Here is a 21,982-nt window from a genome sequence, read left to right as displayed (position 1 = left end):
CAATTCTGTGCTATCACTATATTTTTTACTTGTATTGTTATTTTATTTATTTAATTTTTTGGCAATCTTTCTGATTTAAAAAAAAAAAAACCCCAAACAAACATTTTTTGCTTCTCAGAAACATGGGGTTAGGATTGGGGCTGGTCATCATCACTCATGGCGACTTAAACCCCCGCACACCTGCGAGTCCAACGGCACCTGTTTCCCTCGGTGCTCTGAGCACATCCCCATCCTTGCAGAGACACCTCGTCTGTCACTATTACAAACAACAGGATGTGGCTGTGTAGAATCATGGTTGTTCATCAGTAGCACCAACAGTAGATTTCTTGATATAGCAAAAGTGCTGCAACAGCAAGCCAGGATTTGATAAAGAATCAAGGGTTCAAATTGCTCCATGAATAGTGAGTCATTGTTATGTGGAGATTGTCTGTTTAACGCTGGCAGCCGAGCTCGTGTTTCTGGTTCTGCACTTTTTTTTTAGCCACACTGTTGAATGTAAACACAGTCAGAGTTAATAGTGATGAGAGGATCGATAAAAGCCTGTGAGCATGGCGGGACGCGTTCATCCTCGCCAAGTACAGTGAATGTGCGCCGTGCTCCAGAGAGTTCCTGCACCCTTCTCTTTAGGGACTTAATTGCTGCAAACCACAGAGGGCAGACTCTGTTAAGAGCAGCATCTTTTGTCTTTGTTTCCCTTCATTCGCTCACTCTTTTTCCACTTTGTGTCATCCCCACTTTTCTTTTTTTAAACGCCACAGGTTTTTTAGGCAGACCTCTATTCTAGTCGGTGAGTCAGCCGAGCAGTCTGCTCGTGGTTTAAAACCCCACAACACTGTTCTAAATAAAGTAGTCCACTCTGCTGTGAAGCCACTAGGCTGGGCTGCACCACAGAGGACATGGGAAAGGATGGCTGATTAACTGAAATTTCAGTCTCTCTCAAGTCTGCAGCATGAGCTGAGAGTTCTGCATGCCGTTGGTTCATTTTTCCTTTTATTTATTTATTTTTTTTCAGGTGTATATAACTCTATTACTTTTCTGTAATAAATGAGTTCTTATTTAAACCCACAGTAATGTGCTTTTTTTGTTGTTGTTGTTGTTTTTTTTTTTTTGCTTTCCTACTAACCATAGTAGGAAATTGCATATTTACTCCTTTTTGGCTCCATTTTAGTCTCAACCAACTTAGTTGCAGTTAACAAGTCTTTCATGTTACTTGTTGTCTTTTTATTCTCATTTAAAATAAAAATTACAATTCTTCTATGTTTATGTACAGAATTGTTTGAGATTGTGGTTTGTGCAGAGATGAGCAGAGAACTCTGTTTATATATATATATATATATATATATATATATATATATATATATATAAAAACTAAGTGGCATTTATTACCACAATGGACAAGTTTTTAATAATGTGTTAAAAGCTGGAAGGCTCACTGCTTGGATGCAGGGAGACCTCAGCTCTTTGGTTTGTAATAGGCTGTGCACTGTGGTCCAGTCCAGCAGGGGTTTAAACATTTTTTGTTCTGCTTTTTATTTACCTTTTTACAGTATATAGCTTTTCATAGCCAGTGGGTACAAGAAATAGGTGTGGGCAGCAAGACAAAACAAAAATCAATTGTCAGCTAATGGGACAATTTACTGCAAATTACTGCCCGTGAAATGAATTTGCCGGGCCTGACAAAGAGCAGAGTGCGACCAAATATGAGCACAGACGTGGAGTTTTATTGATTTATCATTTTGAACTCATATAATGCGATCGTGACGCAAGCAAATTCCTCAAATTTCCAAACATAAGGTGTTTGTACAAGAAACCCTCCTCAGCTCTTCGTCTGATGACTACTGAATAATAACAAGAAAGAAAAATTAAGACACACGTAAGCATTAAGCGCGAATCACTTTAAAAACACAAGAGGCACGGTTAAACGGGAGTGTCCTTCGGCTACTGTTAAACCTTTACAGATGCTTTGATCATGCGTAGAGAGCACCAAATTACCACCTGCCAGCAACTCATAAATGTTCTCCTTAATCCTAAAGGAAATGAGATTGGAGGCACAGCTAATTATTTTCTCAGAATGGATTAATGTGCCTTTTATTTTATTTCGTAGTCATATGACCCACAGCTACATAACGCAGGGGTAACGAAGTTGTAACTATGGCAACAACAATGCAGCCTGTTAACAACTTCAAGTATGAATAAAGAGAAGTAAAGCCATTGAAGTTTTTTTTTTTTTTTTTTACTATGTCTGCTTAATAAAATAAAAATGATTGATTAATTTTTAAAATCTTTTGCTTATAAATTGTTCAAAAGGCAAGATGAAAAATTTCTAGTATACATCCTGGTTAATCCACTAACCCTAAACTCAAATGTATCCAGATTACTCTCACACATGACAACAGAAGAAACAAGTGCTCACTTTGACGATGCTGTTTAACTTTATCACTTAAAATATTACAAAACTAAAATGAGTAATGGATAAACTGACATAGAAATCACTATATACACTACATGTGTGTGTGTGTGTATGTGTATATATATATATATATATATATATATATATATATATATATATATATATATATATATATATATATATATATATATATATATATATATATTATTAGTATGATATGCTGTTTTTTCAAGTTGAAAATCACACAAATTGAGCTCAAGCAGTAACACTGTTAAATATTTAGGCTGTAAAGCTTCTTTCTGCTCTAGTCTTTTCACCTTCCTCTCCATCCACACTCAATTCTTTTTTATTATTTATTTTATTTTATTCTATTCTACTCTCCATTCAGACCCTGTACTCCAGCTTTAAAAGGACACGCCCAACTTATTTGCGTACTGGCTGCCCATTGGCCGCTCAGCTGCCAGAAGGAATGTGTGCAGGCATGCAGCAAAGTGTGTGTGTTTGTGTGAGAAGAGAAGGAAAAATACTCTTCTGCTGTTTTATTGAGAACTATAGCTCATTTCATGTCTGTCTCACAGACACACACACACACACACACACACACACACACATACACATACACACACACACACACACACACACACACACACACACAATAACCACAGCTCCCTTTTCTCTTGCTCACAAATGTAGTTCAAGTGAGGCCAAATCCAGCCAACCCACTGCAGCCACACATCACCACATGAAGCCAAATACAGTAGAGAACATTACCATTTTCTTATCTGCGGCAGCCAGCGTTACAGGATAATGACATGATGTTTCCAGGTCTCTCAAAAATGCAGTTTCATTTTACACACAAAAAAAAGGTCTAGGGCAGTCTTTCAGTATTTTACTGAATTTTAAAACCTGTTTGAAAACTCTACCAGTGCAGTGAAGGATAATTTCACCTGTTTCGTGATAAAGATGGAAGAAATTCCTTTAATCTAGGAAATATCTCCTACAGACTGGAGCAACCAGGAATTTTTTGGTATTTCTTTTTTCTTTTTTTTTTAAGCATGCAAAATAATCCCTGCTTTTATGTAAGGAAAAAAAAATCAAGGCTTAAATCAGAGAAAGCTAAACATAGACTAGACACATGAAACACACGTGCGGCTCATATAACTCATTTATAGGAAACACTTTAAACAAATGCATCAGGAAGAAATTTATTTCTTCACTTTGTCTGGATTTTTTTCTTATTTTTTTGAAGGCATAAGTCATGCGCATGGTCGGGTATGAGAACCAGATTTATTTCACTGTGGGATTCATTATAATGGACCTTAGTCCTGCAGGGTTTTGGACCTAAAACTGTCCAGGTTACTGACAGCAATTATGTGAGCGTTTGAGCTAATGCTAACAACCGTTGCTGAGGCAGTGGCACAGAAGTGCATAATCAGAGAGGAGGTCTGCGTAATACAGGGAGTGCAGAATTATTAGGCAAGTTGTATTTTTGAGGAATAATTTTATTATTGAACAACAACCATGTTCTCAATGAATCCAAAAAACTCATTAATATCAAAGCTGAATGTTTGTGGAAGTAGTTTTTAGTTTGTTTTTAGTTTGAGCTATTTTAGGGGGATATCTGTGTGTGCAGGTGACTATTACTGTGCATAATTATTAGGCAACTTAACAAAAAACAAATATATACCCATTTCAATTATTTATTTTTACCAGTGAAACCAATATAACATCTCCACATTCACAAATATACATTTCTGACATTCAAAAACAAAACAAAAACAAATCAGCGACCAATATAGCCACCTTTCTTTGCAAGGACACTCAAAAGCCTGCCATCCATGGATTCTGTCAGTGTTTTGATCTGTTCACCATCAACATTGCGTGCAGCAGCAACCACAGCCTCCCAGACACTGTTCAGAGAGGTGTACTGTTTTCCCTCCTTGTAAATCTCACATTTGATGATGGACCACAGGTTCTCAATGGGGTTCAGATCAGGTGAACAAGGAGGCCATGTCATTAGTTTTTCTTCTTTTATACCCTTTCTTGCCAGCCACGCTGTGGAGTACTTGGACGCGTGTGATGGAGCATTGTCCTGCATGAAAATCATGTTTTTCTTGAAGGATGCAGACTTCTTCCTGTACCACTGCTTGAAGAAGGTGTCTTCCAGAAACTGGCAGTAGGACTGGGAGTTGAGCTTGACTCCATCCTCAACCCGAAAAGACCCCACAAGCTCATCTTTGATGATACCAGCCCAAACCAGTACTCCACCTCCACCTTGCTGGCGTCTGAGTCGGACTGGAGCTCTCTGCCCTTTACCAATCCAGCCACGGGCCCATCCATCTGGCCCATCAAGACTCACTCTCATTTCATCAGTCCATAAAACCTTAGAAAAACCAGTCTTGAGATATTTCTTGGCCCAGTCTTGACGTTTCAGCTTGTGTGTCTTGTTCAGTGGTGGTCGTCTTTCAGCCTTTCTTACCTTGGCCATGTCTCTGAGTATTGCACACCTTGTGCTTTTGGGCACTCCAGTGATGTTGCAGCTCTGAAATATGGCCAAACTGGTGGCAAGTGGCATCTTGGCAGCTGCACGCTTGACTTTTCTCAGTTCATGGGCAGTTATTTTGCGCCTTGGTTTTTCCACACGCTTCTTGCGACCCTGTTGACTATTTTGAATGAAACGCTTGATTGTTCGATGATCACGCTTCAGAAGCTTTGCAATTTTGAGACTGCTGCATCCCTCTGCAAGATATCTCACTATTTTTGACTTTTCTGAGCCTGTCAAGTCCTTCTTTTGACCCGTTTTGCCAAAGGAAAGGACGTTGCCTAATAATTATGCACACCTGATATAGGGTGTTGATGTCATTAGACCACACCCCTTCTCATTACAGAGATGCACATCACCTAATATGCTTAATTGGTAGTAGGCTTTCGAGCCTATACAGCTTGGAGTAAGACAACATGCATGAAGAGGATGATGTGGACAAAATACTCATTTGCCTAATAATTCTGCACTCCCTGTATCCCTGCAGAATGCAGCAGGTTTGATACATTTAATAGTAGTTGTATTACTTCATGATTAGCTAAAGCATGGATTAATGAAGTCTGGAAGCTTTGATTACAAGTAGTCATTATGTTTTACCTATTAATTTACTTATGATACACAAGAAATACTTTCTTGCATAGGCCATTATAAACATTATTCATCAAATCCAAGTGCCAATTTTATATGTGTGTATGTATGAATTGATTGATTTGTTTATGGCTTGAGGACCCGAAGACAATTTTCCATTGATGTGGATAATAAAGTTATTCTATTCTATTCAAACCTCGAGACTTAAAAGTCGAGCCATCACAGATGGCCACTTGAGGTTGGTACAGGATGTGACTTTCCATAGACTTCCTTTTTAAAATGTCCAAATTTAGAGCAGAAATAAACATGTTTACAGTAAAAAATAAGATTTTTCTCTCTCTTGCTGAATTCCCCCTTCAGGACAACTGAATGGAAGTGAATTTCAATATAACATCCATCTATCTATCCATTCCATTCTGCCACTCATCTGGGTCTGGGTCGTGGGGGTTGCAGTCTAGGTAAAGACTCCCAGCCTTCCCTCTCCCCAGCCACCTTTTCCACCTTATCTGGGAGACACTAAGTTGTTCCCAGGAAAGCTAAGAGATATAATCCCCCCAGCGTGTTGTAGGTTTGCCCCGGGACCTCCTCCCAGTAAGACATGCCCCAACCACCTCGTCCAGGAAATGTCCATGTGAAATACCCAGACCACCTCAACTGGCTCCCTTCAATGTGGAGAAGCATCGACTTTCTCTCAATTGACCAAGTTCCTTACACTATCTCAGTCTTCATAAAAGTGTGGTCCGGCTCTCTCTGGTGGTATGTGGGAAATCTCCAATTTTTTTTAAGATGAAATAATATACCATTGTGAAGGTATGCAAAGACGACACGAGAGTTCCCGAGGCTCTTCTGGGAGCCGGAGTCAACTCCCTGAGCATGAATTCTCTATGAAGAGTAGCCTTTCCTTATCCCCAGCGGTCACGGCCGCTACAGAGCGCTGGCGGACTAGTTTCCCTCGGCCTTAAAACTGCAAAGGCACGCTGGTGCCACCATCCCAGCCACCATCGATGAGTCGTTGAGAATCGGTGGGGGCGCGGGAGATGCCATCGGTGAGTCAGGAACTATTGCTTGGATGCCGAACCTCCTAGTAGCCAGGAGAATGCGATCCGCTTCTTCTGCAAGTGAGTGGTAATCCTTCACAGCCAGCAGCGGGGAGTTGGCGAGGCCAGCTCGCACCGGCAACTGTCGGAGGAAGACGTGTGAAGAGGAATCTGCCGTCATCCGTTCCTAGCAAGGACGGTGTGCTCTCCATAAGCTTGAGTGCGGTACCATCATCCAGGCACGAGAGAGGGATTCTCGGGCAGCTCTGCATTTGAGAGGGAGTAGCACAACAGCAGCAGCGCCTTGAGAGCGGTGTATTTCCTTTGGGTGGGGGGATCCTGGAGGAGGGTCATCACACAGCAGGTGGACAGCGGATCCAGCGAGGCCACCACATGATGATATTTCGTGTCGACGGCTGAATTATCAGCGCCGGAGAAGCGCCCGATAAGACATCGTGAACGCTTCCTGGCCATCCGGTGAAACTGCTGGGAAGACAACGTTGGAGAAACGTTAACATTTTATTTGTACTGCATAATCTGCAGATTCTGACAGAAATCTGCAACTATCCTTTCATCAGGCCATCACTTAAAGACCGGATATCCCACCTGCTGTGAATGTTTTAATGCTGTACAGTTGTTATTATTATCACTTGAACCACTCCAGTGTGAGCTCACCACCTCTATATGACTTGTGCATTTAACTTAATGAGTAGCGTGGCCCACTTGATTGACAGGTGGCTGCAGTTGTGAGCTGTAGCTTCGCTAATTTGAATCAATGAACAGGACTACAGACTGTGGTGCTGGTGAATTTGAATGCAATTATCTAGTAAATTAAAGGGCTTAAGCTTTCAAAACATTCCTTTTATAAAGTAAGTAAATCTCCTTTGTCAACATTAATAGCAGGTATCAGTCTCTGTGTCTCTTGCACCTTGCTAAACAAGTTTACTAAAGTTAGCAGAAACGTAGCGCTCCACCATTTCATCTAAATTTCATGGTGACAGCCAGTATGCTTGATGGGAGGCCTCAACACAGTAGTCCACAAACCGCTGGGGGACGTCACAGTGGCTACATCCAACTTTTATATGAAGCCTGTGATCAAATCCAAATGATTGTCAGTGACAGTTTACAAGGCTACATGACTTCATAAAGATATTTTTCTTTCAGTGTATTTTCCTTTGGCCTTTTACATGTTGTTCTGAAGATTTTTACGATACTTTCCACTGCTGTATTCCCTCCATAATGAGATACAGTTTTTGGCCTCAGTGATCCAAGTCTGTGCTTTCAGTCCTCGTAAAGATATAGGAGGTGGTTCTTCTTGCCTGTGAACTCTACTACCGCTGACTAGTGGCTAGGCAGTTTAGTCCATTTTTTTTCTGCCATCTTCACCTGAACCAGCGAGGTAGCTGAATGAAAGAGAGAAGAGAGAGATGTGTTAAGACTCCACACGGTTAATTACAGGCATAGCAGAGCTGCTCTCTACATTTATAATTACCCCATACCTCTGTCTTTCCCAGTTCTCTTTGTGTGGTTTATCTCTCAGCTTTGTCCCCTCTAATGACACATCAGCCCTGAAATGAGCTATAAAACTTGTCAACTGCTTTTTAACACTGTTTTCTTCTCTAAAGTGGATCTTTTCCCAGCAGAGAGGGGAAGCGTTTCAGGTAATAACAGGTTCAGACTTCGGCTCCTCCATTCACGGATGCAGATTTTTGAGGATCGAGTATCGAACCCGAAGACACTCTGTGTTTATTAAGCTCCCCAATAATAAAAGTATTCTTCTAGTGTGGCTGCGCTACACAGGGTGTTCTCGGTACAGATGATAAAACAGTTCATTGCGATAATAAATTAATTGCAAAGAAGGCAGTTCTAGGAATGGGAAATGTTGCCGGTGCGTTTGCCATTTGAATGTCAGGTAGTGCAGGTGTGATGCAGATTAGCATCGGTGCATTTAGCTCAGAGAAATTATCAACTGAATATTGACCTTTAGTCTGAAAACGGATTGGTGGGGCACAAAAACATTGCTTTATCTGCGTGCATAAATTTACTTGTGGCCCACAAGTTAACTCTGTAGCTGCCACAACAACAGCTTGGCTTTCTCCATAGAGTCTTATTTGTGTCAGCAGCTCTTCACCTGGTGGTGTGAGGGATGATTGATTGTAAAGGAGGTTGTTGCTGCTGCTGCTGTGTTGAGATGCAGGGACTTTTGGCAGCATCTGATTATTTCAGTTATTACATTTGGCTCAGTATTGTGGTGTATACATCTACACTCTACACAAACTGGAAAAACATTTATTAACATTAAAATGAAAGATTTCTTAAGTTGTCATCGCCACACCCCTCTTGCAGCATATTCCATTGCATGTGAAATTCACCCTCCAGGTTTTTTTTACCTTTAAGGTTTACCTGGAAGGATGAAACTTAGCCGAGTCTTGAAACTGCAGATTTCCCATTGTTTTTCTAGTGAAAGGAGTCTGCACATGTCCAGCCACAAGAGGAAAAAGGCTTATCAGCCAGAATACTTGAATGTGCAGGATGCAGGGGGGGGAAAAAGTCAGCGTGGCCGCGCATACATCAACCCAATGCCAGGTGATGGATAAGCAAAAGATTAACCTCACACAGGATTGTGCTTGTATTGGGTGAGAGCTGCATCGAAGGCTCCAGGTGTGTTGGAGGTAAGCAAGTGGAAAACAAACCAACCTCCCAAAAATAGAGTCGCTCTTCCAGCTGAATGCAAAACTGAAGCCAAATGTAGACAAATATGAAGTAAAACCCAACACAGTATAGCAGAATAAAGAGAAAACCACATATTGGCTGCACTGTTGAGCTAATGCAGCTACTAGAACTAATTTTAGATGCATAATGCTTCAATTATGGACCTTTCTCTGCTTTTTCTCTGTCCCTCTCTCTACATCACTCCCATTATGACCGCAATTAGGAAACTTTTCTCGATTTGTTTTTGAATAGGGTGGTTTTAAATGTGACCTATATTCCCTAATGGAGCAGTATTATAGGGGCAGTGTCGAGGTTACTTAAACGGATATTTTGATGGCATTTAGTGCAACAGGGCTTCTCTTGTCACGATGCATATGCTATTCCTGTATGTGTGTATGAATGGGCGAGTATGCACATGTGAAAGAGGATCACTGAGTGTATGCTAGACTGATACTAAGATATGAGCTAATATCTGGTCATTTTGGATTACTGTATACATGAGTTATATTCAAAAGGGAAAATGATGAGATGACTGCACCTTCTGCATTGTATTTCACCACTGAGTTAGGTTCACACTAGAGGGTGTTTTGGACCATCCATGTCAAAAGAGCAACCGCCAGGCCCTGCTAAACACAGTCCTTTACCGCAGGAGGTCTGCAGTGAAAGACTTTGCACCTCGGGAAAACTGCACAAAAGCCACAGGGAGGACGACGGGTGGCCAAGACCCCGCAGGTTCACTGCTACAGAAACCTTGACTTTACTTCTTGTTCATAGATGTTTTTGACCTGAGGCTTGGCTTATGCTGTCTTGGCTTCAACTGCACTAAGCAGCGACTGCGTTTTTATTGGAATTTGCATGACTATAAACAGAAGGAGTTTGCTGAGTTTATAATAGGCAGCACAGTCATGTAGTGGTTAGCACTGTCTCCCTGTAGCTAGAAGGTTCTGGGTTCATGTCTGCCTTTCTGGCAACCTGTCCAGGGTTTACCCAGTCGTTTGCCTTAGGATAGGGCAAACCCAGAGGTGGATAGGTAGTAAAGGAAGTGAAAGTATGGATGAATTCAAAACACAAGATTAAAAGAGAGCGACATTGAGAATGTGAATATGGAACAGAAAGCTTTTTATTTGATGGAGCCACCGTCCTGGACAAACTGCGCTGTTGTTTGCACGCTGATTTGGAACCAACTAAACTTTTCATATCATAGCGTGAGCTATATATCATTCGGGTTCTTGCGTATGTACACACTTCTTTTTTGCCTGGAGGTTCAGTGAGCCTTGAGGTTCAGGTACAAAAATTGATCTGGTTCATGGACTTCCTTTTATCTTTTTTTTTTTTACTCCAGCGGACCATGACTCACACATGCGTAGGTGGGTTTAAAAGATGCATGTGTTGATATAGGACAGAAATACATATAATTACAGTTGCCGTTGTGTGCAGGACTATTTCCTGGCTTACTGTCAAGGCCACCCGGAGCACCTCAGTGTAGCAGAGATCTTTAAAATTTTCATTTGCACCTGTACATCTGCTGCATGTCTGCTGAACCTCCAAATCCCGAACCTTCCTCCCTACCTCCAAACCTAACTGTCCCCCTGTGAAAAAAGTAACTTCCCTCATTGTTAAATCATGAATTAACAGTTATTAACCACATTTTTCTTAGAAACTTGAGTTCAATGTCACCAGTCACACTCCGTCCTGATTGCTGCCAGTCCTCTTGAGTCACGAAATCATTTAAATACAACATGTCTGATAAAGTGAAATAGGCTTGATCTAAAGAAACAGATAAGAAACAAAGTTATTGACATCTATCATTCTGAAAAGGCTTATAAAGTAATTTCTATGGCTTTGGGACTCCAGTGAACCACAGTGACAGCCATTATCCACAAATGGAGAATACCTGGATCAGTGGTGAACCTTCCCAGGAGATGACTGCTTAACAAAATGACTTCAAGAGTGCATCGACGACTCATCCAGGAGCTCACAAAAGAACCCAGAACAAGATCTAAGGAACTGCAGGTCTCACTTGCATCAGTTAAGGTCAAAGTTCATGATTCATCTTGAAAAAAATCCTGATCGTCTGAGAGACTATTCTGATGATTCAAAAGTTGGACTTTTTGAAAGGTTTGAGTCCCGTAACGTCTGCATAAAACTAACACAGCATTTCATAAAAGGAACACCATAACAACAGTTAAACATGGTGGTGGTAGTGTGATCGTCTGCAGCTGCTGTGCTGCTTCCGGATGACTTGCTGTAATTGATGCAACCACGAATTCTGCGCTTTACCAGAAAATCCTGAAGGAGGATGTCCGTTCATCAGTACATACCCCGAAGTTCAAATACACTTGGTCAAAAGAGCTTGCAAAGAAAAGCGTCTGGACTTCTTTAAGTTGCTTGAAGACGTTTCACCTCTCATCCGAGAAGCTTCTTCAGTTCTAAGGTCAAATGGTGGAGAGTCCCAGATATAAACCTAGTGGGAGTGACCCCCCACAGAGGGACAAAAGGACCCCCTGATGATCCTCTAATCGCCTGAGCCAAGGTGTGAAACTGGGTGTGGGTCCCAATCAGCCAGAGTTTCGGGTGTGTTCATTGTGAAACCTGGCCCCACCTTATCATGCAAATTCCTGAGGTCAGATGGCCCAGGATGTGAGTGGGCGTTAAGGCGTCTGGGAAGGGATCTCAAAACTGGATTATAGATGGCAGAGAGTTGGTGTCGTAAACCCCCGCCTCTGTTCAAAGATGGTCGCTCACAGTGGACATAGATGACTTCTTTCACTCCTCTTTCAAACCATCTGTCCTCTCTGTCCAAAATGTGAACATTGGCATCCTCGAAAGAGTGTCCTTTATCCTTAACCCTTGTGTGGTGTTCGTATTTTTGTTACTCAGCCAGTGTTCATGGGTCTGGTGGACCCGCTAGAGTTTTGGCTTTCCAAATTAACACTATCAAACAATTTTATGTTAAATTACTCAACAGATGTTTACTTCATCCCAATTACAAGACACTTATGAACAGCAAACATGGTTAATTTTTTCCCTTTACCTTTGTTAGATCACATTTATGAATTAATGTGCTTCTCGTTTTTCTTTTATATAAAATGTTATAAATAAATCAGTTATAATCAAGTGGAGTGAGTGGAAAGACACAACACATTTACACGTGAAAAAATAATTAATTGTTTAATTTTTCTTTTGAAAAAAACTGAACACGGGTCTCACAGACCCGAACACCATACAAGGGTTAAGATGCAGATGGACTGCTGAGTCTTGTCCTGTGGAGGTGGCTCTTCTGTGTTGTGCCATGCGCTTGTGAAGTGGCTGTTTGGTCTCTCCAATGTAGAGGTCTGAGCATTCCTCGCTGCACTGTACAGCATACAGTTGTATGCTGTACAGTGCTGTACAGTGCAGTGCTGTACAGTGCAGCGAGGAATGCTCAGAACTGAAGAAGCTTCTCGGATGAGAGGTGAAACGTCTTCAAGCAACTTAAAGAAGTCCAGACGCTTTTCTTTGCAAGCTCCTTTGACTACGATGACCTGGATGACTGAGAACCTTCACAGACATTCAAATACACTTCCACCCCCACTTTCAAATGCAGTCATGGTTATTAAGCGAGCTCTGCAGAGTTTTTTTTTTTAATGTTTTTTGATGGATACATTCAGCAACATTTGAATAAAGCCAATTAATAAAAGTCAGATATACTTTTGAAGAGGTTAAATCTGTTAAAAGTAAATTGCTCATGTGAGCTCTATCTGATAGTATTAATTCACAGGGGGAAAATAATTCCCCCATAATAGACAGACACGGGAATCTAATCATAACAGGAACGCTTAGAAAGTAATGTTTACCTATCAAATTTAAAATGTGCTCTAAAACTTAGTGTTTATGTCAGCTCCGTTGGTAGCCCTCAGTCGGTTTCTTACAGTTCTTACAAGCCCTTTCCCTCCGTGCATATGATCCATTGTTAGTATTTGAAATATTGAGGTAAGCCTTGTATTTATTGTCCCAATCATGTCTTTATTGTTGCTCCTGGACTGATTTTATCTGTTGTGACACTTCTGGCAGTTCTGGGAGCCTCGCTTAAGCTAATTTCCAGGAATAAAACATGTAAATCAACTTTTGTGTTTCTTGCTAATTAAATCAAGTTATTTCTGTCACTGTGTCTGAAGAGCCTCCAAGCAGTGTGTTGATGGGTTTCCAACCAACCCATGTGTATGTGCGCATAGGCTTTGGTTCAGCTTTTCCCATGTTTTCTGAAGACCAGGGTGACTCATATCGTGTGTGTGTGTGTGTGTGCGTATTTATGTGTGCATAAACCAGTGAAATCAGAGCACCGTGCTGTCCCTTGCTTCCAGAACACCGTCTCTCTCTGCTCAGTGACTCATTCATCCAGACTAGAGGATTAATCTGTCAATGCTGTTTCCCATTGACTGACTCTTCGTGTCATCAACACAGCCTATGTTGTCTTGTTTCTGACACTGAGAGATAAGTCTGTCGTAGAACTGAAACTATAGGTCCATTATTTGATGAGTCGATTTGCAGAAAATGAAGTAATTTTCCAGCTATTTTCTTGTCCCAGCTTATCTAAGGTTGCCACTTTTGTCTTTTTTATATCACTGAAAGCTGGATGTTTTCAGATTTGCACTGTTGGTTGGAGAAAGAAAAGCATTTGAGCGCCATACCTTGAGCCCATCTTCCCTTGTCTTTATCCTTGTGCTTTTCATTGAACGTTGAATTGCATGAGGTTCATTGTACCAGAGTGGTTTTATAAAGTAACGTCAGCTAAATACTCCTTTGTCTGTGTCTGTTTCTGTATATGTTTTCCAGCCTTTCTCGGGTGACCAGATGGACGACTTCAGCAGTGAATTATTTAACAGTTTCTTCGACGACCATGTATTAGAGCGACCCCTACTGGCAGAAAGACCTTCATTTTTACACATTGACATGGACAGCAGCCCAGGTGAGCTCCTCTTGTTTTATTATGAGAGATAATCCAAATCCACCTGTCACACCCACCCACACACAGCTCCTTATGGCTGGGCTTTTTTTGCTCCGTATCATCCCTTTTAGTTGTTTAGTTCTCACTTGTTTTCCGTAATCACCAGTAATTCCAGGAGCACTGATTGATCCTTGGATCGAATACACATGGGTACAGCACCAGGTTGGACTTACGTATGCTGGTATGATGACAATAGCTATTGAACTGTAAGCTAAGGCCAGTTGCTGCAATTCATTTGCTGTGTGTTTCCATTCTTTGTACTCTTCTTTGGCGCAGTAATAACAGATGTCTGGAGCCGCGACTCAAGAGAGCACTGCAGTTCTTTTTTTGTTGGTCTTTGTTCATTGAGGGCAGCCCAGAACTGTACATTTACCTCTTTTTCACCAATGAAGCACCAATCCTGGTGCCTACTCTAGAACCAGTTTCATGCATTTTCACCAAATGACTGGCACCAGGGCCAGAATTGCTGGGCACAAGTTAGAAAGTTGGAACCAGTCACATCTGTGGTTATGGGAAAAGCCACTGTAAGAAGTTCACCGTTCAAACCTGTCTAAAGGTCAGAACTAGCTCAACTGTGGCAACCATATCATTGCTTTAGCCAACCTTTGGGGAGAAAAGTCCCCAGTCTCATTACTTGGGTTGAATCAAAAGCCTTCTCTGACATCAGCGCTGGCTCCTTCTGTGCCCAAGAGTTCAAATTTCATGATATGAGAGCCAGCTTTTGTTGCCAAAGTCTGACTTCCAGAACTCCTGCCTGTGGAACGGAACAGATTAAACTCACTTGTTACTGGATCTTGTTTATCAGCTCAAAGTTATTGCAAAATAGGCGCTCACAGCCTGTGGAAGCTGTCATCAGCTCATCACTTGAGACAAATGAGTGTCACTGTTAGTCGTTGCCATAGTCACAAAGTCATTAGAATGATTAGAAGAAAGGACAAAAAGCAGGATGTTATGTTATTATCATGTCTCAAGAACGCCTGAGTCACTTTTACATTAAAGTCTTAACAGCACTCTCACTATGTATGGACATATGTATATGTACTACATGTGGATATGTACATAGCATCATGAATGTATACATTTATCCAGAAAATAGTACTTTTAGTACTCTGGAAAAGTTTATTCTAATGAGTTTGGTAGTCACTATTTGGCATGACCACCTTTATTCTGAACTCTTTTAGTCAGCTTTCCTTTAATTTCTTTAAGTAGTCTTCAGGAATAGTTCTCAAGGCTTGTTGAAGGACATTCAAACCTCTTCTTTGAACGTTGGCTGCCTTTTCCCTCTGTCCTCTGTCAAGATGTTCCCACACAGTTTCAGTAATGTTGAGGCCTGAGCTCTGGGGAGGTCAATCCATGACTGGTACTGTATGCTTTTACTGCATTGATAGTGTGTTTTGCATCATTGTCATACTGAACAATGAAGCTGTTCCTGATTAGTTGCTTTTCAGATGGTATTGCATTGTGAATCACAATCTGATGGTGCATTTCTGTGGTCATAATTGCATCAGTTTCGGCAGGAACTCCAGCACCACTGGTTGAAATTCAGCCCCAAACCATGATAGGGCCTCCACCGTGTTTTACAGATGACTGTAGACACTCACTGTTGTACCTCTCTCATAACCTCTTCCACATATCCTGACAATGATTCTAACCACATTTGAATTCATCACTCCATCAGACCTGTTGCCACTGATTTTCAGTCCAGTTCTTGTGTAATTTGGCATATGTCAGCCTTTTCTCCTCATTTCTCTTTCTTAAGAATGACTTCCTTGTTATCCTTCCACTGAGACAATTTGTAATGAGCCTTCGCTGAACAATAGCTGATCACCTAAAAGTTCAGTATCATCTCTCAGGTCCTGTGTCAGGTCTTTGCTGGATTTTTCCTGTTTCCTACGGACATGAGTTGCAGATACTGTTCATCCAAAGTGATTTTTTTTAGGTCTGCTTTATCACTCCCTCCAGTTAATACACGACACCACGGTTCTTCATTCACAGATGGATTTATTCTTCTGTCACACTTCTCCTCAGAAACACCATAAAATCCACCGTCAAACCGTTATTACATAAAAGTACAGAATGACCAACATAAATATTACAAATAAACATTTAAACCCAAGTTAACAAATACGCGATAAACAAACACAGTTAACGTACCTCGCTGGCTGCACGTAACCGTGAGGGAATGAGTCCGCTTCAGGAACAAAACTTAACAAAAATAATTTCTTCCCAATTTCTTCTTCTTTGCAGCTTTCTTTTACTTTAAACTGCTTATTTATTCCTTCTTCTGCCTTAGTTAACTTATTAACTTAGCTTCTTGCACATGCTTTTTACTTCCCTTTACGTCACTTAAAAAGGCCTGTGTGCAACACAGAATGAACCTTAGTTCCTACCCCAAAAGGAACAATAAATAAAGAAAATAAATAACATAAATGAACACAATAAATTAAACAAACTGACATAATTTACATTTATGGCAGTTAAACTCCCACCAAATCTCAACTTGAGATTTCTTCACAGATTTGCATCTTCAAGTTATAAGCATTTAGTTTAACACATGCTTATTCTGCTTCAACAAGTAGTACTATTTTTTGCACTGGCCTTTCAAGATAAACTGGCCTAGTTGTGCGTTTTCCCTGTTTGTCCAAAGTTGAGTCACTAACCAACAGCTTTACCTTTCTGACCCTTCCATCAGAGCTGGGGTACACCTCCGTGACTCTTGCTAGTCTCCAGTGATTTCGCGGAGCACTGTCCTCTTGAAGAATAACAATGTCATTGACATTGGTGTTCCTTTTATCCCCATGCCATTTCTGTCTTTGCTGGAGATTAAGAAGGTACTCCCTCCTTCACCTTGTCCAAAACTCATTCGCCAAGAACTGCACCTGACGCCATCTCTTACGCAGGTATAAATCTTGACTCACGAACTGACCCGGAGGTGGCAATATGATGTTAGACTTCATCAGAAGAATGTGATTTGGTGTGAGCGGTTCAAGACTTGTTGGATCATTCAGGTGCTCTGTTGTCAGCGGTCTGCTATTTATAATAGCCATCACTTCATACAAAAAAGTCCTAAGTGAGGCGGTGTCAAGTCTTTTAGCAGACTGATCAAGAATTGCTGTTAGAACACTTCTGATTGTCCTTATTTGCCTCTCCCAAATTCCTCCCATATGGCTTGATGATGGGGGATTCATTACAAACTCACAGCCATATTCCTTCACCTGCTCATGATCCCAGTTCTTCATTGAGTCCATGAACTCTCTTTTTGCACCCACAAAGTTGGTACCTTGATCACATCTCAACTGCCTTACATTCCCACGTATTGCAATGAATACGTGCAATGCATTGATGAAGGCATCTGAACTGAGGTCATCAAGCATTTCGATATGTACAGCTCTGCAACACATACAAGTGAAGAGAAGACCATACTTCTTCAGTTCCTTTCTTGCATCCCTCACATAGAATGGTCCAAAGCAATCCATGCCACAATATGTGAATGGAGGGGTCATTTCCATTCTGTCCTCTGGCAAGTCTGCCATTTTTGGATCTTGTATGTTCCTTCTATACTTTCTGCATGTGACGCACTTAAAGATATGTGAGGCAACTGCACTGCTGCATCCAATGACCCATATCCCATTAGATCGCAACTCATTTACAGTCATACCTCTTCCTTGATGCTGTACTTTCTCATGATAATGCTTGATCAATAAAGAAGACACGTGACTTGTTTTTGGCAGAATAGCAGGATGTTTAACATGTGTATGAAGATCACTTCTTGTTAAGCGTCCGCCTACTCTCAGCACACCCTGCTCATCCAAAAATGGACTTAATTTGCATAGCTTGTTTGCTTTGTCTTTGGATTTTACGTCCTTGGATTGCTGTAAATTCTTGATTTCACTGCTGAATACTTCTGTTTGGACCAATCTGATTAGGAAAAGTTCAGCTTGTTGTCTTTCCTCAACACTTGTACTTCCATTGAGTTTGGGACTAAGACCCTTAACTTGCTTAGCATGACGTTTAAGACAAGCAATAGCCTTAACAACTCTTTTCCAGTCAGAAAACTTAGTCAGGCGGTCCAACAATGTTCTATTTATCCTTGCGCTGGTGTTGAGCACCTGAGCCCTTCGAAGTTCTGGATCAGTATCACTAACCTCTCCCACCTTAGCATCTCTTGTGGGTAGCTCCCTTTCCCACAGAAAGTCTGGGCCAGTGAACCAATTTGAAGCAACGAGCCGATCTGCCGATAACCCTCTCGAAGCATGGTCCGCCGGATTGTCTTCGGACTGCACATGATACCACTGGTTGACATCTGTGGTGGCTTTGATTCTCTGGATCCTATTTGCCACGAAAACATGAAAGCGTCTGGCATCATTATTAATGTACCCGAGAACAACCTTTGAATCAGTCCAATAATATTCCTTAAGGTTGTCTATTTCGAGCTCATGTTTTAAGATGGCACCCATCTTCGCAGCAACCACTGCTGCAGACAACTCAAGCCTTGGAACTGTTGTGACCTTAGTGGGGGCAACACGTGCTTTCCCCATGACAAGTGAGCAGTGTACGCTGCCATTAGAGTCCACTGCTCTTAGATAAGTGCACTCCCCATAACCTGTGAAGCTAGCATCTGAGAAGTGATGTAACTCGTACTGCTTGACATCTATGAAGCTTGCTGGTATGTAGCACCTCTTAATCTTTACTTGACACAAGTTATGGAGATCTTGTAACCATGACTGCCACTGTGATCTGCACTCCTCTGAAAGTGGTTCATCCCAACTAGCTTTCTCTCGACTCAACTGTTGCAAGATCAACTTCCCACGCAAAACAAACGGTGCTACGAAACCCAAAGGATCGTAGATGGAAGCTACTGTGGATAGCACTCCCCTTCTCGTCATTGGGTGTTTCTTGACAGTTACTCTGAACTGAAAGTCATCAGAGGATACGCACCATTGCACGCCCAGTGCTCTTTCTAGGAGTGGCTCCCCTAAATCTATGTCCAGTTCTTTGACACTGTCTGCACACTCTTCCTTTGGTATTGACTCCAATACCTTCTTGCTGTTGGAAATGAACTTGTGTAGTCTAAGCTTGCCTGTGCTGCAAAGCTCTCTTGCTTCCTTGATCAGCTTGATTGCCTCAGCATCAGACCTTACACTCACCAGTCCATCATCAACATAAAAATTTCTTCGGATGAACTTGACAGTGCTTTGGTTAAATCGATCTTGACCTTCTGTGGCTAGATGTTTAAGTCCAAAATTGGCACAGCCAGGTGAGGAAGCTGCTCCAAACAAATGGACTTTCATCCGAAAAACTGATGGCGGAGACTCAAGATCACCATTCTCCCACCATAAGAACCTCAAGTAGTCTTGGTCTTCAGGCTTTACATGGAATTGATGAAACATTCGTTCCACATCACACATAATAGCGACTGGGCCCTTTCGAAATCTACAAAGAACTCCCACCAAGGTGTTTGTGAGCTCTGGCCCTGTAAGAAGGTAGTCATTCAATGACATGTCTTGAAATCTTGCCGAGCAATCAAAGACCACTCGCAGTTTCTCTGGCTTTTGAGGGTGGTATACGCCATGGTGGGGAATATACCAAGCTGATCGTTTATCAAGCTCTTTTTCTGGGACCTTTTCTGCTTCACCACGACTGATAATGTCTTCCATGAAGTTCATGTAGTCTCTCCGATATTTCTGGTCTCTCTTGAGCTTCTTTTCCAAGCACATGAGGCGTTGAACAGCACTTGGCTTGTTATTTGGTAGCTCTGGCCTGCTCTGTTTAAAAGGCAGAGGCATTTCAAGATGTCCGTCTTCTTTGTGCTTAATTTCTTCTTTCATTTTAGTCAAAAACCGGAGATCTTCTTGCGAGAGATTTGTCTCTTCTCCAAGCCTTTCACTGAAGTCAGATTCCAGCACCTTAAGTATGTCTTCTGGAGCAGTCATCTCCTTAATTCTTGTTTTGCAAACATAATGAACTTCGCTCTTCAACTTACTTGTTACTTTGGGTTCAGGGGTCACTTGCTTTACAATGATGCGGTGACTTACTCCTATTGCATCACTGTAGTGTTCACCTGGATCACCATAGCTCACTATGCTCCAGCCTACGTCAGTTTTCTGTGCGAAGGGCTGGTTGTCCTCACCACATACAACTTCTCTAGGCATTAGTGCTTGTGGACAGTTATACCCGATAAGAAGACCGATTTCACATTTCTTCGGCGGGGCAATGTGTTCCGCAAGATGCTCTAAATGAGGCCATGCCTTTGCAGTCTCTGGTGTTGGAATGTGTGTACGATTGGCAGGTATGAATTCACGAGTGTAGACCGTTGGCACTGTGATCTTCTTAGAAGAAGATAACCCTCTTATTTGTAGACCTTTGAGTCTTTTGCATGGTACAATTGTCTCCTTGGAAGACATTGTAGACAGCTTCAACTTGACTGGCTCTGCATTAACATCAAGAGCATCTACCACTTCTTCAAGAATGAATGAAGAATCACTTTGTGAATCTAACAGAGCATAGACAAGGACTTCTTTGTTTGAATCACTTGGCATTGATGCATAAACAGGAACTATTGCTGAAGTCTGAGCACTGTTACCATCATGCACAACTCTATTGGATGTGGTTTCGTGAGTGGTGTCTTGCGGCGATTGTGGCTTTCTTTCTTTACTGCAACTTGTCTCGTCATTTTCCTTTTGCTTTGAGCGACCCTCATGTAAGCATGTGGGGTGGCGCTTTGAGCAGGTGTCGCAGACCATCCGGTTGCTGCAATGCTTGGATTGATGGCCAGGACTCAAACAGCCAAAGCACAGTTTCTCACCTTGTATGAACTTCACTCTGTCAGCAACTGGCCTTGCAGTTAGTCTACGGCACTTGTGCAAGACATGCCCTGTTTTCTTACAAAACATACATGTGCTTATGCTCTTCTCAGTGGTGTTAGTTGTAAAAATCCTTGCATTTGCTGCTTGGTTCTTAGAGGTCACTACATTCTGAGGTTTAGATCTTGTCCTTTCTGGCTCCCCTTGCCGCAAAGCATAGTAAGATGTAACAGGGTTACAAGCAATACTAGCCTCCAAAGTCAGGAAAGTTACGAAATACTTGAAATCTGGGAACCTTCCATGCTCCAGCTGATACTGTGTGGCTTTTCGGTTCCATCTGCTGCTTAACCAATCAGGCAACTTGGCTGTCAGTTTTTGGTTTTCAATGCCATCATCAAGAATACGCAGACTCTCATTGTGAGCCATGGCACATTCACAACTCCGTAAAAAGTCCACAAATTTCCTTAAGTCAGCGCTCTCTCTTGATGCTATCTTTGGCCAGGCATGTAATTTGTCTCGGCAGGCTTTGGCAATCATAAAAGGCTGGCCGTATCGCTCATTGAGGAGTTCCCATGCAGCAACATATGCAGTATCTGAACCAATCAGAAAATAACCTTCTAATGCCTCTCTAGCTGCTCCTCCAACATATTTCTGGAGGAAGAATATTTTCTCCGAGCTTGGAATGTTTTTCTTTTCAATAAGAGTTTGGAAGGATGACTTCCAATGATTAAACTTGAGTGGATCACCACTAAAAACTGTGGGCTCTGGAATGGGTAGCCTATTTGCTGATATAGCCTCAGCTAAGACCTTCACGAGCTCTCCTGTGCTATCGTGGAGCACATGTGTTAGCACTGCATCCTTTGGTGGTTGTGAGTGCTGGTCCTCAGTCTTCACCTGATTGAG

At 41.8% G+C, this 21,982-nt stretch overlaps 1 protein-coding gene across 2 annotated transcripts in view; it reads left to right on the top strand.

Annotated features, from left to right (window-relative positions):
• creb3l1 (cAMP responsive element binding protein 3-like 1) overlaps positions 1-21,982 on the top strand; it is a 48,783-nt gene that overhangs the window by 934 nt on the left and 25,867 nt on the right. For both annotated transcript variants that reach the window (XM_004575376.5, XM_004575375.5), the window contains exon 2: positions 14,105-14,237. In XM_004575376.5, coding sequence (XP_004575433.1) covers positions 14,105-14,237 — 133 coding nt within the window. The remainder of the gene's footprint in view (positions 1-14,104; positions 14,238-21,982) is intronic.

The sequence above is a fragment of the Maylandia zebra genome, linkage group LG23 (assembly GCF_041146795.1).
Source record: "Maylandia zebra isolate NMK-2024a linkage group LG23, Mzebra_GT3a, whole genome shotgun sequence".
Classification (NCBI taxonomy): Eukaryota; Metazoa; Chordata; class Actinopteri; order Cichliformes; family Cichlidae; genus Maylandia; species Maylandia zebra.
This window is presented reverse-complemented; position numbering and strand designations above follow the sequence as displayed.